The sequence below is a fragment of the Melopsittacus undulatus genome, chromosome 1, assembly GCF_012275295.1.
Source record: "Melopsittacus undulatus isolate bMelUnd1 chromosome 1, bMelUnd1.mat.Z, whole genome shotgun sequence".
Taxonomy (NCBI): domain Eukaryota; kingdom Metazoa; phylum Chordata; class Aves; order Psittaciformes; family Psittaculidae; genus Melopsittacus; species Melopsittacus undulatus.
Window position 1 is genome coordinate 13541286 of NC_047527.1, and position 14065 is coordinate 13555350.

The 14065-nt window shown below is 38.4% G+C and overlaps 2 protein-coding genes and 1 non-coding gene across 5 annotated transcripts in view; 2 read left to right on the top strand and 1 right to left on the bottom strand.

Annotated features, from left to right (window-relative positions):
* MTBP (MDM2 binding protein) overlaps window positions 1–1769 on the bottom strand; it is a 28129-nt gene extending 26360 nt beyond the window's left edge. For both annotated transcript variants that reach the window (XM_034061676.1, XM_034061643.1), the window contains exons 1-2: window positions 1657–1769; window positions 1133–1213 (exon numbers count right to left, since the gene is read on the bottom strand). In XM_034061676.1, the coding sequence (XP_033917567.1) occupies window positions 1133–1213; window positions 1657–1729 (154 nt within the window). In that variant the 5' untranslated portion in view covers window positions 1730–1769. The remainder of the gene's footprint in view (window positions 1–1132; window positions 1214–1656) is intronic.
* The window catches only part of MRPL13 (mitochondrial ribosomal protein L13), a 34757-nt gene continuing 22461 nt past the window's right edge, over window positions 1770–14065 (top strand). For both annotated transcript variants that reach the window (XM_005143831.3, XM_034061774.1), the window contains exons 1-4: window positions 1770–1875; window positions 2523–2646; window positions 4863–4956; window positions 7810–7870. In XM_005143831.3, coding sequence (XP_005143888.2) covers window positions 1849–1875; window positions 2523–2646; window positions 4863–4956; window positions 7810–7870 — 306 coding nt within the window. In that variant the 5' untranslated portion in view covers window positions 1770–1848. The remainder of the gene's footprint in view (window positions 1876–2522; window positions 2647–4862; window positions 4957–7809; window positions 7871–14065) is intronic.
* On the top strand, window positions 5831–5987 carry LOC115945614 (U1 spliceosomal RNA). The gene has a single exon (XR_004079923.2). It is a non-coding gene; the product is annotated as a U1 spliceosomal RNA (small nuclear RNA).

Sequence of the window (14065 nt, forward strand, 5' to 3'; positions counted from 1 at the left end):
AATGAACGCCTCTGTTGAAAGAATCTACATATGCAATTTAATGTGCTCAAGTTCCACTTTCCTTTAGCACCATAATTAAATTCTAACCATAACCATGTTAAGGTGTAGGTAAGTATCTTGGCAAGTGTCCATTTCTGATCCTCTGACTGTTATTAAGAAAGAAAATCTTTGACTTCTTCTCCATGTTAGGCAATATGGCTCTCCATTTGCAGAGGCTGTATCATATGTGAAGTAAATTTCAACTGCCATAAACGTGGTTCACACAGTTTACAAAATGAGATGCTCTCTAAACTTTTCTATGCAATTAAAAGCACAGAGGTTGAAAATAGCTTAACGCTTAACAGTCCCATCTTTATGAATTTTAACAGCTTATAGTGGTTTCCCCACTACACTGTATTTCCCCACTTACATATATATATAAAACACCCAACAGTTATATGATAGCTGTGACAAGATGAGCCTTAACAGCTCAACACTGGATATTCAAACCAATGAAAGAATTAAGCAAGCATTTTTAACAACAAAAAAAACCCAAAGACTCAACCCATGAAAGTACTATTGCAAATCTTCAGAAATCTATTTGAAGATTATAAAATTATTTAACAAATATTCACAGGAAAATGTTATGAATTGCTACCAAACAAATACCGCTTCCACTGAAAAAACTAGAAGCCATCACACGAGCAATGAAAATAATAAGGCCATGCTGGATGGAGCTTGAAGCAACCTCATCTAGCAGAAAGTGTCCCTGCCCATGGCAGGGGGTTTGGAACTTCACGATCTTTCAAGTCCCTTTCAACCCAAACCATTCTATGATTCTATGATCAAGCTGCCCACTGAAATGAGAAACAAGCACATTTCTATTCTTCCTTGCTAATCTGGACTGAAATTTGTCAATCTTTCAAAACCTTTCACTTCTTGTGACCAATCCATTTAACTGCCTCTTAACACCTCACATTCTGAAACTTCAGTTCTCCACAGACACAGCAGCAAGCAGACGCAGTCCCACCTGCAAGTTCAGACACACTGCCAAAACTGGGTTGCCTTCAGTTTCTGATTTGTTTCAACTAGATCATAAAATGTGCCTAGGCCAATTCCCTGATAACATTTGCCATACCTTACTGTACATTACCTGGGAATGTGCTCACATCTGCGTTTACAGATGAGTTACAGTTTTCTTTCAGGAACTGATAAACACTTGCAGCAGTCTCAGCTGACAAAAAAAAATATTAAAACTGCTGAATTACAGTCGTGCTTTTTTTTTGTAAATACAGTATAAACTTTAGTTCATTATTTGTAATTAAAATAAAACCAACAACAAATCAAACAAACAAAAAAGAAAACCTAAATTTCACAGATTTGTAGTTTAAAAAAGGCGAATCTTGTTAAACTCTCGTTAAAGCAGTGCTCAGGAACGCCCCACAGAGTTTTACAGCAGTGTCGCAATAAAACACCAAACCCCCTGAATTTCTGGGGGTTTAAGTCATTACATATTTTAAGGGGTATGTGCTAAAGAGGTAGGATCCAGGAAAGCCTGCATGGGAGCAGGTACTGGAGCAGCCCCGTGAAGCACAGCCCTCCCCAGGCCAGCCCGCTGGGCCCGCTGCAGTGATTCCCCACACGGCGCGGCACCCGCCCCGTCCCCTGCAGCAGTACCTGCTCCGGGCCCGGCCGCGGCTCCCTCGGCCCTGCGCTCCCCCCAGCTCAGCAGCAGCACGTAGCGGTCCATGGCTCAGCGGGACCGGGCAGGAGCGGCAGCCATTCCGAACGGCCCGCGCTACCGCCTGTGCACCGCCCCTCGCAGAGCGGCACTTCCGCTTCCCGTGTGCCGCGGCTGCAGGGGCAGCTATGGCGAGTTACACCAAGGCAGCCCAGGTAAGCACGGAGCGCGGCCCTCTTCTCTTCGGGACAGACTGTATCGGGGCGGCCGCTGCTCCGAGGATGCCCGCGAGTGGCGTGGAGAGCTGTCCTGAGGGAGCGGGTAGGAGGCCGGAAGGCTCCCATGGGTGACCTGAGGTGGTGGCCGGTCTCCTTCCCTCCCCTTGTCGCGGAGCGGTGTTTGCCCAAAGGAGCCTGCTGGCAAGCCCCGAGAGCGGTCAGCGTGTGGCGTATCTGCTGGATATAGCCACCGGCTGCAGGCAGTGCCGGCTGGTTGTGTTCATAAAGCGACTTTTGGGGAAGTTGTGCCCTTCTCTGAGAGGGAAGGAGATGCCAGGCGTTAAATAGCCTGCTGCTAGTGCTGTTAGCAGGAGATCTGCATGGAAGCAAAATCCTCAGAGCTAGTAACCTTACCGTGCTTTTGCCATCACACACATTGGAAGCGTGCACAGTGGTGTGTGTGTCACAGTGTGTAGCAGTTCTGCATCCATGAATAGGTTATTTGGAGGGGTTGTTACTGAATATTAGTATTTCTTCTAGTATTTTGGAGTGTTAATAAAACGTTGATCTAATTAGAGAAGGTAGACTTATGTGTGGAATTGTGGTTTTTTACTTTGTTAAGCACTACCTCTCTTTTTCTTCAGCAATGGGCTACTTTTGCCAGAGCTTGGTATCTCCTTGATGCAAAGTTGCAGCCACCAGGAAAAATAGCAGCTGAGACTGTACTCAGACTTGAAGGCAGGCATAAACCTATTTATCACGCACTAAGTGAGTATTACTGAGTAGTTAAAAGCAAATTTGTCTTCCTTCACTTGTATCTTTCTTCTGATTTCAGATTTAAAATCAAGCCTGATACATAAAGTTACCTTTTGTAAATCATAAATGTCTTTGTTTTCCTTATCTCTTTCCTTATTACTCCTCTACAATCTTATGCCATTGTCTTTACCATATGAAGCTCATTATGAATGTATAGTTTATTTTAAGTAGCTGAAATACAGTGGGTTATGCTTTAATTGTTTTTAAAGCCTTGAAATGTGGTTCATTGCATTGATTTTAGATGTAAATATTTAATTCACAGTGCACACAGTAAAACACAAATACAATTCTGACTAGACCACAGTCTTGGAGTGGTTCTCCATTCTGAATAAAGCGTAGAGATGTCCTGTCTTCACGAGGCAAAAGGCACAAACTGAAACACAGGAGGTTCTCTCTGAACATCAGGAAATGTGGTGTTTTTTACTGTGAGGGTGGCTTGAAGTGATTGCCCAAGAGGTTATGGAGTCTGTGTCCTTAGAGATATTCAAAAGCTGGCTCTGCTTGAGCAGAGGGGTTGGACAGCAGAACCTCCAGAGGTCCCTTCCAACTTCACACATTCAGTGACCATGAGGCTGGAACCTGTCTGATTCCTAAATAGGAGATTTAGTCATTGTTGACAGATATCTTCTTGTTTACATGAAAAAGTCCTTTTGCTCTTTGGCAGATAAGACAATTCAGTGAAGATGTACCTGTGATCTTGTTTGTTACTTGTAATACCATAGTGTGTGTCACACAGTGATAAGCACTTTATAGATAATAAAAAGCTCACTGATGGTACAGTGTTTCCTGTAATTCTTACACAAATTTTTCAAGAGACTACTGAAATATAAAGGAAGCATTACACTTTCTACAATGTACATACTAAAACCTGGTTTTCATAATAGAAAGTTGTAGTTGTAGTGTTCTAAAGATGTTTTAAATAAAAGTTCTGCTTGTTGCAAATTATGTCTTATCCACAAGATGTCACTGGAGACTAAGGCTGTATGAAAAATAAAGCAGGCATTGAGAGGAAATGTTTTTGATTGTCCTGTGGGAAAGATATTTGATACTTTCATGTCCCTGAAGTTATAAAATCCTGGAAATTCATTTCAAGGATAACTTTATTTCATCTGAAGTATTCTATAAATCAGTACTGAAGGCATTACACCTGAGTTTGGCATTGATAGGCTACTACTAGAGACATTTGATATTCTCTAAGAGAGCAGAGTATGCATGAGTTTATGGTTGATGTATTTAACACTTTTTTCTTTCTTTTTTTTAAGCTATCAAGAATTATTTTGATGTCTGTGAAATAACAGTTCCTTAAACAGAGTAGTATAGTGTGGGGTGGTTTTTTGGTTTGTTTTTAATTTGGTATCCAAATACCCTTCCATAAAATCATTATTTATTTATTGTGTTGAAAAGTATCTGAAGTGAAATTTATGCTGTGGTTAGGGAAGGAAAGAAATTTGACTTCTTGTATATTTATTTTCTGGTTTAGGGATAATCTTTATTCTCCAGTATCACATTTAAGATGCTGTCAGGCCTTATGCCTTAGGTAAGGGGATGCAAACTTGTTCAGGAGGTTTAAATCTGGATTTTTTTAGGTTTCTTCTGCACCTTCAGTTTTTCTCAACCTTCATCCCTTTGCATCCTGTCTTTGTAAGCAGCTTCACAGTAGAGAGCGAAAAATAGTGGGACAGATTTTTTTTTAAATGGGGTGATCTGTTTCCTTATGTTGGATTGTGAGCAGGTATATGTAAGCCACTTCTGTTGGTTGGATAAGAATTGATGCTCTTCCCTGTATCGTCAAAGGAAATTACTAGGCTAGATGGAAGTATACTGCAAACCCAATCTGGCCCAGGTATAACTCTAGGCCGCAGTGTTAGTCTATAATAGCTAGAAGCAGCCACAAAGGCTTGTCTTCTAATGAAAGATTTGGCAAGTAGTTTGCCAGTCTTGTGAGCTAACAGCTGTCAATATGTACATTTATGTACAATTTAGGCCTAAGTAAAATGTAGGAGGAAAAATGCATTTACCTGAAGTATGTATTTTTACTGTATGATAGGAATTACTGAAGTTATAAACCTATTTATGTGTTACGATGTATATATCACACACTTAATAGTTATTTTGATTGATTGCCCCTATGGTTCCTTTAATACATTCCACTGACTTCTGCATTGTAGATGACTGTGGAGATCATGTTGTCATAATAAATACAAGACACATTGCCTTCTCTGGTAACAAATGGGAGCAGAAAGTGTATTCGTCACATACTGGGTAAGCTTCATAACCAATATTCAAATAAGCTAGTGGTTGATTTAATGTCGTATTTTCTTAATAGTTAAAGTCTTTTTTAGCACATCGGTTCAAAAGGAAATTCCTACTTACATGTTTGGAGTTTTGTTTGCTTGTGTTATGATGTTCAAAGTGATGCACATCTTTTTCTTTCTTTCTTTCCTCCAAGCCCAGTGTTGTTAGGGAAATAATCTAAAGTAGTCTGAGCAATTGAGAAAGTTATCAAATTTGGTGGGGCAGGTTGTTTTGTGTGAAGCCATGAACCCAGTGATGGAATAATAGGGATTATTCTGTTTAATGAGTGGTAGAAGAAATTCCTATTGACGCCTTATATATAAGATATATGCAGCTGCCAACTTCAATTACTTTATCCTACAAGTACCTATCTACCTAACAGTAAATACTAAGATTGATTATTGATCAGAGGAAAAAAAAAATTGAATAAACTAGTAAGAAATAAAATGTTCTCAAGATGCACTGATATATATGTGTACTATATATATGTGTACAATATGTTTTTCTGTGAGGCATAACTTATTTACAGATGGAAGTGCAATAATTCATTGCAGACAGTATGGCAACCATCAGTTTGATGCTCACAGTGACGACAACTAGATAAGAATCTGTAAGTCAAATGTATGCAGACATGAGATGAATAAATCATACTGAGAAAGCTAATTTTGCTAGCACTTATGTTTCAGTCCTGAAATTCCTTTGCTGAATTGCTGAGTTCTTGTTCAATTGATGGAAACTAATACACTTTTTTCATTCCTCCCCCACCCTTATGACTCCATAAAAATTTTCACTCAAAACTTCTATGTAAGTTAAAGCAGTTTGTGTAAGTGCTTACGCACTTATACTTACCTGGCAGAGGAGACACCATGATCAAGCAGGTGGTTTTCCCAGGGCAAGGCTTATCCCTTGCACAACTGGTGTTCTGACCCCTGCGATTTCCCCAAATGCAGGAAACTCGACTGCATAATTTGTGGTAGTGGGGCACTAAGACGATCCAGCTGCGACATGTCAGCCCATTGATCGCCAGCTGATCTGGTTGGCTAGGCGGATGTCCCCTTCGTCCCTCACTGCTCCACATGCATCCCTCCCGAAGCTGCATGCTCAGTTGAAGAGGACAACCTTCCCTTATACAGGCAGTACTGTTCATCAGTCATGGGTATATGGTAGCTGCACTCCCCTGCTAGAACCTCCAGACAAGCTCAAGGTCCAGCTGTAGCAAAATGTAGGGTAGTCAAGCTTCCAAGACTGCAGAGACATCCAAGTGAGGCACTGCATGTGGCAGTCTGTTTTTTTTTTCTTTTTGGTTGTTTTCTTTTAACCATGCCAAGTGCAAGGTCCTACACCTGGTTTGGAGCAATCCCAGGCACAGCTACAGGTTAGGCAGAGAAAAGATTGAGAGCAGCCCTATGGAGGAGGACTTGGGAGAGTTGGTGGATGAGAAAAAGAACATGAGCTGGCTACAGTGTGCGCTGGCAGCCCAGGAAGCCAGCAGTATCCTGGGCTACATCAAAAGAAGTGTGACCAGCAGGTCGAAGGAGGTGATCCTGCCCCTCTACTCTCACTCGGAATATTATGTGCAGTTCTGGTGTCCTCAACATAAAAAAGACATGGAACTATTAGAACAAGTCCAGAGGAGGCCACGAAGATGATCAGGGGACTGGAGCACTTCCCATATGAAGACAGGCTGAGAAAGTTGGGGCTGTTCAGCCTGGAGAAGAGAAGGCTGCGTGGAGACCTCATAGCAGCCTTCCAGTATCTGAAGGGGGCCTATAGGGATGCTGATAAGGGACTCTTCATTAGAGACTGTAGTGATAGGACAAGGGGTTACAGGATAAAACTTAAATGGGAAGTTTAGGTTGGATTTATATCAGAGGAAGTTGTTTACTGTTAGGGTGGTAAGGCACTGGAATGGGTTGCCCAGGGAGGTTGTGAATGCTCCATCCCTGGTGGTGTTCAAGGCCAGGTTAGACAGAGCCTTGGGTGACAAGGTCTAGTGTGAGGTGTCTCTGCCCATGGCAGGGGTTTGGAACTAGATGATGCTGAGGTCCTTTCCAGCCCTAACTGTTCTATGATTCTAAGTGTCATGTGTAAGTTTTGAGTAAGTGAAAAGAATTGTGCGATTAAAACAGATACTCGTGTCTGTGCAGTTTCCGAAGAGGGCGTGATCTCATGGTGTTGGGTTTATTTTCATTTCATTCAGGTTGATACCTAATAATGTAATTAAATCAAAATGGCACCCAGCTTTACTTGATATTCATGTCATTTCTTGCACCATTGTATCATTAATTTAAAGTATATGTGTGTGAGTTAGTTCAACTTCACTGTAGCTCATAGACTTTAAGAAGATGGAGGCATTACAGTAAAAGTCAAATTTTATTACTGTAGACATGACAAGTCATGCTAAGATTTATTTAAAATAGGAAGAAAATAATAAATACTGTCCAAAATGGTTGTTTAATATGTCAGCCACAGACTGGTTGCGAGACTTGATCATTTTGGAATACTTCCAGGTTTTACATATCTTACTCCCACTGTATTCTGTAACTATGATGGTTTACTTCATAAGCAGTTTTAAAAACATATCCATCTGCTTGTGAAACACAGACATTTTAATAATCCAAGTGAGTATATAAGAAAGTATGAATGTTGTTGAGCTTGGATACTTGACAGGATAGAATCTAATAAAATGTAGTGAGAACAACTTCATTTTTTAAAGGCTTGTAATACCATTGCACTGTTGTTCAAGATGTAGTGATATTTGTGTTAACAATGTGCTTTAGCATATAGCTTTAAGCTTTTATGTTTGTTCTGGTTTTATAGCTATCCTGGTGGTTTCAAACAAGTGACAGCAACTCAACTCCATTTAAAGGATCCAACTGCTGTAAGTGTTTCCCCTTCTTCCCTTTTACTTGCAAAGACGTTTTGTTTTCATTTAATCAGTTCCTCTAAACAAAAGGGATTGCTCACCTTTTAGCAGGTCTAAAGCTAAGTCACATTTTGCTAACAGCTCTTAGAAGCTTGGCTTGTAACAGTGTTTTTGTAAACAGCATGTTTTGAGGGTTAGACTGTAGGTTGTGCATTTTTGTGATTCTTCCACGCTGTCCAGATGAGCAAATCGTTGCTTCACTCATTTTTGACTGATTCACTTGCTTTTAGTTTCAGGGGTCTGACCTTTCTCACAAGCCAACCGCCTCAAGTTAGACTTAGCTAAGTTGTACTTCAGCTTATTTACCCTACTACTTTTTTAAGAGCCAGCAAGAATAATGCTGATCTTAAAAGTGCTAGAAAGTACAACTGTCTCTTCAGTTAAATTAAATTTTAGGATTTGTTAAATGATTATTTTATAGAAAGTAGATCCTTTCATGCTGTGTGTTTATATGCATGGTCTGTGAAAGAACTGGAAATGGTGAATACATTGAAATTAAGCCTCTTTACTAAATGTGTGTATTAGACTATTGTAAATTCTGAACATCACTGTTGATGTATTTGTTACTGATTAACAAAATAGAGTGTTAGATACAAACATTCTGAGATGTTGACTTAATGCAGTTGGGAAATTTTACTAGGAGTTTGAGTGGTCAGCTTTGGAGGAATGAGTTCTGTAAATACTGGTGTTTCAGAACATGGTATGAGGCCCACAGAAAAATAACAGATATTTATGTTTATTTTTTACTCTGAGAATGTTTAGCTTGGGTCACCTTATGTATAAAATAGAAAAATGCTGCTTCTTTCTCATAGAAATAAATTTTATCTGCTGTAAAATTCCTTGGGTTTGATAATGATATTTTTTGTTTGTTTTCATCTATGATTGAGAACTCCTGGTTTGTCCCAAGACTCTCTTATACAAGAGACATTGTGCTCAATAAAAACCAGTCTGCCATATGAATTTGTCTGGTTTTCGTTTTTACTTTTGCAAATTCCTCATTTAAAGTGAAATTAAATCCCACAGTTCAATATTATTTTTTGTCTAGAATTTTTTGAAACTTAAATGCTTTTGAGAACGGGCTCTAAGATAGTTGTAATTCCTTTGGGAATTATTGATATTTCCACATCTAAAGTGTATTTGTTGACCTTTTTCATTTGAGCTTCAAGAAGACACTGTGCACTGGGAGGCAGTATAGGACAACTTGTTTGTTACGGCCTGGGACTTGGATGTTTTATAAATTGCCTTCTGGCATTCATTCTGAAATGCCTCTTTGCTTGGCAGACTCATAGATGAATTTCTGTGCAAACAGAGGAGGGTTATATGCATTGCCAATGACTATAGCATGTTGGACAAAGGCTCGGCTAATGGTGATGTGGCTCAAGGCTTGGCCTGATTTAGGGAGAGAAACTTCTTTTAAATGTAATTGTGGAGAGCTCTCAAGCAGTTAAATCATTCTATTCAAGTGAAGCATTCAGATGTCCCTTTGCTGAAGATCTCTCATATGTATTCTTGTCATATTAATAGGCGTGGATGGCAGTTATTCATGATATATTCTGTATGTTTGGCTATGTAGGTTTTGACTTGCAAGTGATTTTTGGGTAAGAACTATTTATTCACCATGTGAATTTTTTTGTGTGAAATGCATTGGGATATAACAAAGATGGAAATTATGATGGTGTTTTATTAATATGTTTTGTATTTAGAGCTGGCTATTAAAACCTGAAAAAGGATTACTGTAAAGAGAACAATGCCTAGCCTAAGTAACATTTGGATCTTCAAAATATGAGCTAAGTGATGAATAGTTACTGTGCATGCTTTCATAAATCACTATCTTGAATTGAAAAGAGACCTCTTTTAATCATGTTAAATTCTTGTAAAGCCAGTGGAAATAGGTAGGTTGTAAGGAACTAGACTATATCTTTCTATGGAATCAAAATCTTCATTCTGTAAAGCCTTGTTTTCATCCTGGAGGCTACTACTTTTTCTCTGCCCTTGCTCCTATTGTCTCCTACTAGTTCATTAAATGAGTCATTATTTTTGGAAATAGTGGTGTTACAGAAATTAATGCATTAAATTAGTGGAAGAGATTACTTCCAAGGAAAAGGATGTTGATATAACACCTTGTAAACTTCCGTGTTGTTACACAGAGGTTTAGCAATGGATGTGATATTTTCAGTTTGTTTAAGAGGTAGACTAAAGCTTGTATTATTCTGTGAGTATGTGTGTATATAATAGGACTGCAACATTGCCTAGCACTGTTTTTATTTACATGTCTAACTTCAAACATACAAATTCCCCATGATAAATAATTTTCCATTACTGTTTAAACATTGTTTCTAGTATACAGAGAGACTGGATTTAGGAAAAACTGGAACACAGCTAATTGCTAATTAAAAAGGTTATAATGAGTAATTTGATGCAAAGTGATATAATTTATGCTTACACTGGGAACTGAAATTCATAAGTATGTTTGCTAGAATTTAGGCACATTTACTGCACTATTGGCCTGGATAATTTCTAGTTCCTTCATAAGACATCAAGATAGGGATGGATGATCTAATATTCTCGCTTAACAGAGGTCGACATCGTAGCTATCTTCCCAGCTTTGGAGCTGTCATAGTTCTTGTGGGTAGTAGTTAGTTCATCAGAAGGATTTGTGCTGAATTTTGAATATGCACATGCATTTTTTTGTAGGACCATAGGATAATTCAGGTTAGAGAGAGAACCTTGAGAGATCTCTAGTCTAACCTCCTACTCAAAGCAATGTCAGCTATTAGGTAAGATGAGGCTGCTGAGAGCTTATTCAGACTGGTCTTGAGAGCCTCTTATGGCAACCATTTCCAAACCATGACCTTCTTTTGTTGAAACACAAAAACCCTGTGCCTATTCTAAGTGTTTAATCTCAGATATATAATTTTGCATCTGAGATTCACAAAGCATTATTATATTTTTTCTGCTTCCAGGTATCTTTTAGGTTAATATGGGGCAGTGAATATAAAAGGTGGTCTGCACATTTGATGGTTTGTATAGAGCTTAGTTCTGTGCTCATTCTGCCAAGTTTTTCAACACTCCAGAAAAAAATATTTTATGGAAGAGTTGGAATTACAGTGTGCTAAAAAGATATCAAAATTAAATAGTCTGCACTAATTTTTACCTTTAGCACCTTTGAGTGCCTTTGGGAGGCATGGGGAAAGGAGTGTCTGTGAATCTGCAGTATTTTCAATGTCTGTTGTAGTATTTTCAGTTGTGTGCTCTTCTGGAGAATAGCAGTGAATAGCTCTTCTTGTCTGTTGAATTTGGCCAGGCTGCTTAGGAAGTGTTATTGAAGAAAAAAAAAAATATTTTCTTCACATTTCAGCCTTTTTTTGTCTCTTACTTAGATTTAGTGTAAATTCTTAGACCATCCATAGACAAGAGTATTTAATATCTTTAGGTGAAGCATAACAGTTTATTGCTGTAGTTCAAAACACCCTCTATTCTTCAGGTTAGTACAATGCTAGTACTCTGTATGATACTACTGTTCCCTTAGGATACATATTAGGAGACAATAGTAATTTCCATTGTAGGTTGCTAAGAAAAATCTATTGGAAAGGCTTGGTGTGTTTTCTTTGACAAGAAAGCCTTTTGAAAAGAAAAGAAACAGGTAAACCTTTGCTTTGAGATGAGGTGCTTGGAATGCATAGAAGTTTGGGGATTTCTTGTTTGTTTTTAATTAAATTTGCAGCAGTCTTGTTTAGCTGGAAAAATGCTGATAGGCATGAGACCAACACTTTCAAAATTGGGCTTCAAAGCACTAGGTACAAGGAGACTAAAAGCTGTACTTTTAAACCTCACAGATGTGAGAGGGAGCAAAAATTACTTGGAAAAGTCTTTCTGGGAAAATCTTACAGCTTCTAATTAAAATCCTTGCAAAAGATGCTGGTAGATCCCATCTGTAGAAACAGTTATTAATACTGTTAGGACAAAGTTTTCAATCAATTTCTTACTCTATTTCTAATTTTAGAAGTAAGCAAAACTTGGCTTAGTTTTTCTTTTTTTTGGGGGGTGCGGGGGGGGGGGGCAGGAGTCTCTATTGCAGCCCCCCCACCCCCAAAAAAAATAAAAGGGGGACGTCATGTTTGGCTAATACCAAGTGCTCAGTGAGAGGACTGACCTTTGCAGTATTCAGAGGCTGTATTGCTTCTGACAAAGAAATAATGGACAATAATTGTTCAGAATGAATGGTACCTGCTAGGGAAGATTATTAAGCCAGGCAGGGTAGCTCTGTGGAAATGTGCAGTGAGGAAGCCTTCGGGGGTGTCAGGGTTCTGGTTTGTTCTGCTGCTGGCACTGATACTAAGGGGCTTAAAATGTTCCAAGTCTCCTTTTGAATGCTCTTTAGCAAATGCTTGCGGGTATAGACTTGCCATTATATCTGCATAAGAATGATCTTTTGAAGAAAAGCTCAGACAAAAAACACAGTTAAATATTGTTGTTGGTATTTGAAAGCCTAATTTCTTTGCATCAGTAAGGGATGGTTGATCCAATAATATGTACACACTAAAAGAAAATTACTGAAACACCATATAAAATAGCTTTTTTTTCTATTACTATGGAGAAAGATTTTTAATTAATTAGAGAAAAACTTCAAAGCATAGATTTTACCAGAAGTTAACACGGCATAGGGAGAAGAATACTGTAATGGAACCTGTTATCTTAAAACTTCTATGTGCTCTGAATAAGTCTTATTGCTGGCTTGGTCTTTTGCTTCTGAGTAGACAAAAGTACTTCTTTGTTTTAAAAAAGTCTTAATCCATTTCTTTGAATTTGTGAGACAAATTATTATATTAATTTAAAGAACACAATAAGCTTCTAAGTTTAATTGATGAACAGTAGTGGAAAGCAAAATACCATGCATTGGAAGTTTGTCTGTGACCAAATAATTCTTATGACAGTACTAAATAAATTCACTATTGCTGTACTACTTGTACAACTGTCGGAGGCAGAAAGGTGAAGTCCTTTGTATGCTTTTGTAACATATGGTGGAAAGAACAGTATCCTGTACAGAACAGAAACCCAGGAACTGGTAGAAGGAAGACGTAGTATCAAGCTGTATCTCCGAGTAATGGGTATATCTCCTGAAATTCTTCTAGGATTTGTTTTTTATGCCCCGTAATTAATCATTTTGTTTTCTCTGGAACTCTGTGTCCTTCCCATGTTCTAAAGATGCTTCCTGGTGATTACTGGACTTCATTCAGCTGCTAGGGTAGATTTTCCTCTGGAAATTCAGCCAATTATTTTGTGCTTCTCAGGACTAGGAGTGGTATTGCTGTGTTGATTTCCTTCTTTAAAGTATGTTATATCTGGCAAAGAATCTTTCTTAGAACTTGCATCAGGCATAGTCTGCAACTTGCACGTGAGCCAAAGCCTATCACAAAACTTGAAATGTTCAAGCCTCACACAGTGTTTCAAATAAATGTATTTTTAATTTATTTGTACTCATAAAATGTTAGACCATGTAGTACGGGACTGAAAGGGCAAGAGTTTTTCTAGAGCTGCCTTCAGATTCCTTTCCTCCTAATTAGCCATTTACACTGAAACTAAAAACCTAATGTCATATAACTGTGATTAAGAGCGTGTCTATGCTGTAAGTATAGAAGTTAGCCAACATGCAATATTCAAGATGACAGTTGTAACCAGAGCTATAGGAATTTTGTAATTAAAAAGAAATTGGGGCAAACAGCATTCCAGTACTTTAAAAATCCCTAAATATCATTGCTCTGATGACTGTGTACATCTGATAGTGGATGTATTTTCTTGATGGTCAAAGTGTTATGGCCTTTAAGAGCAAGTATTTGTGAGGATATGATGGAATTTTTCAGGTTGCTAGTACTAAAGGTGAAGGAAAGGGGAGAGGAGGCAGATGGAATCCATAAAGAACTGGATAAACTGTTTAAATGTACTACTTAGTTTTAACCTGAGACTGAGGTTGCAGAGACCTGTTTGTAAGGAGACCTCTTTGCCAGCATGAAATTCCACAGATATCAGCCGAGTTTTATACATTTCATGTAAAATCAAACTTTTACAAATTTAGTAGTTCAAAGTAAACATAATCACATAGGAAACAGTGAGAACTGTCTTTTTTTATTACAAACATCTAGAAAGGTGTTG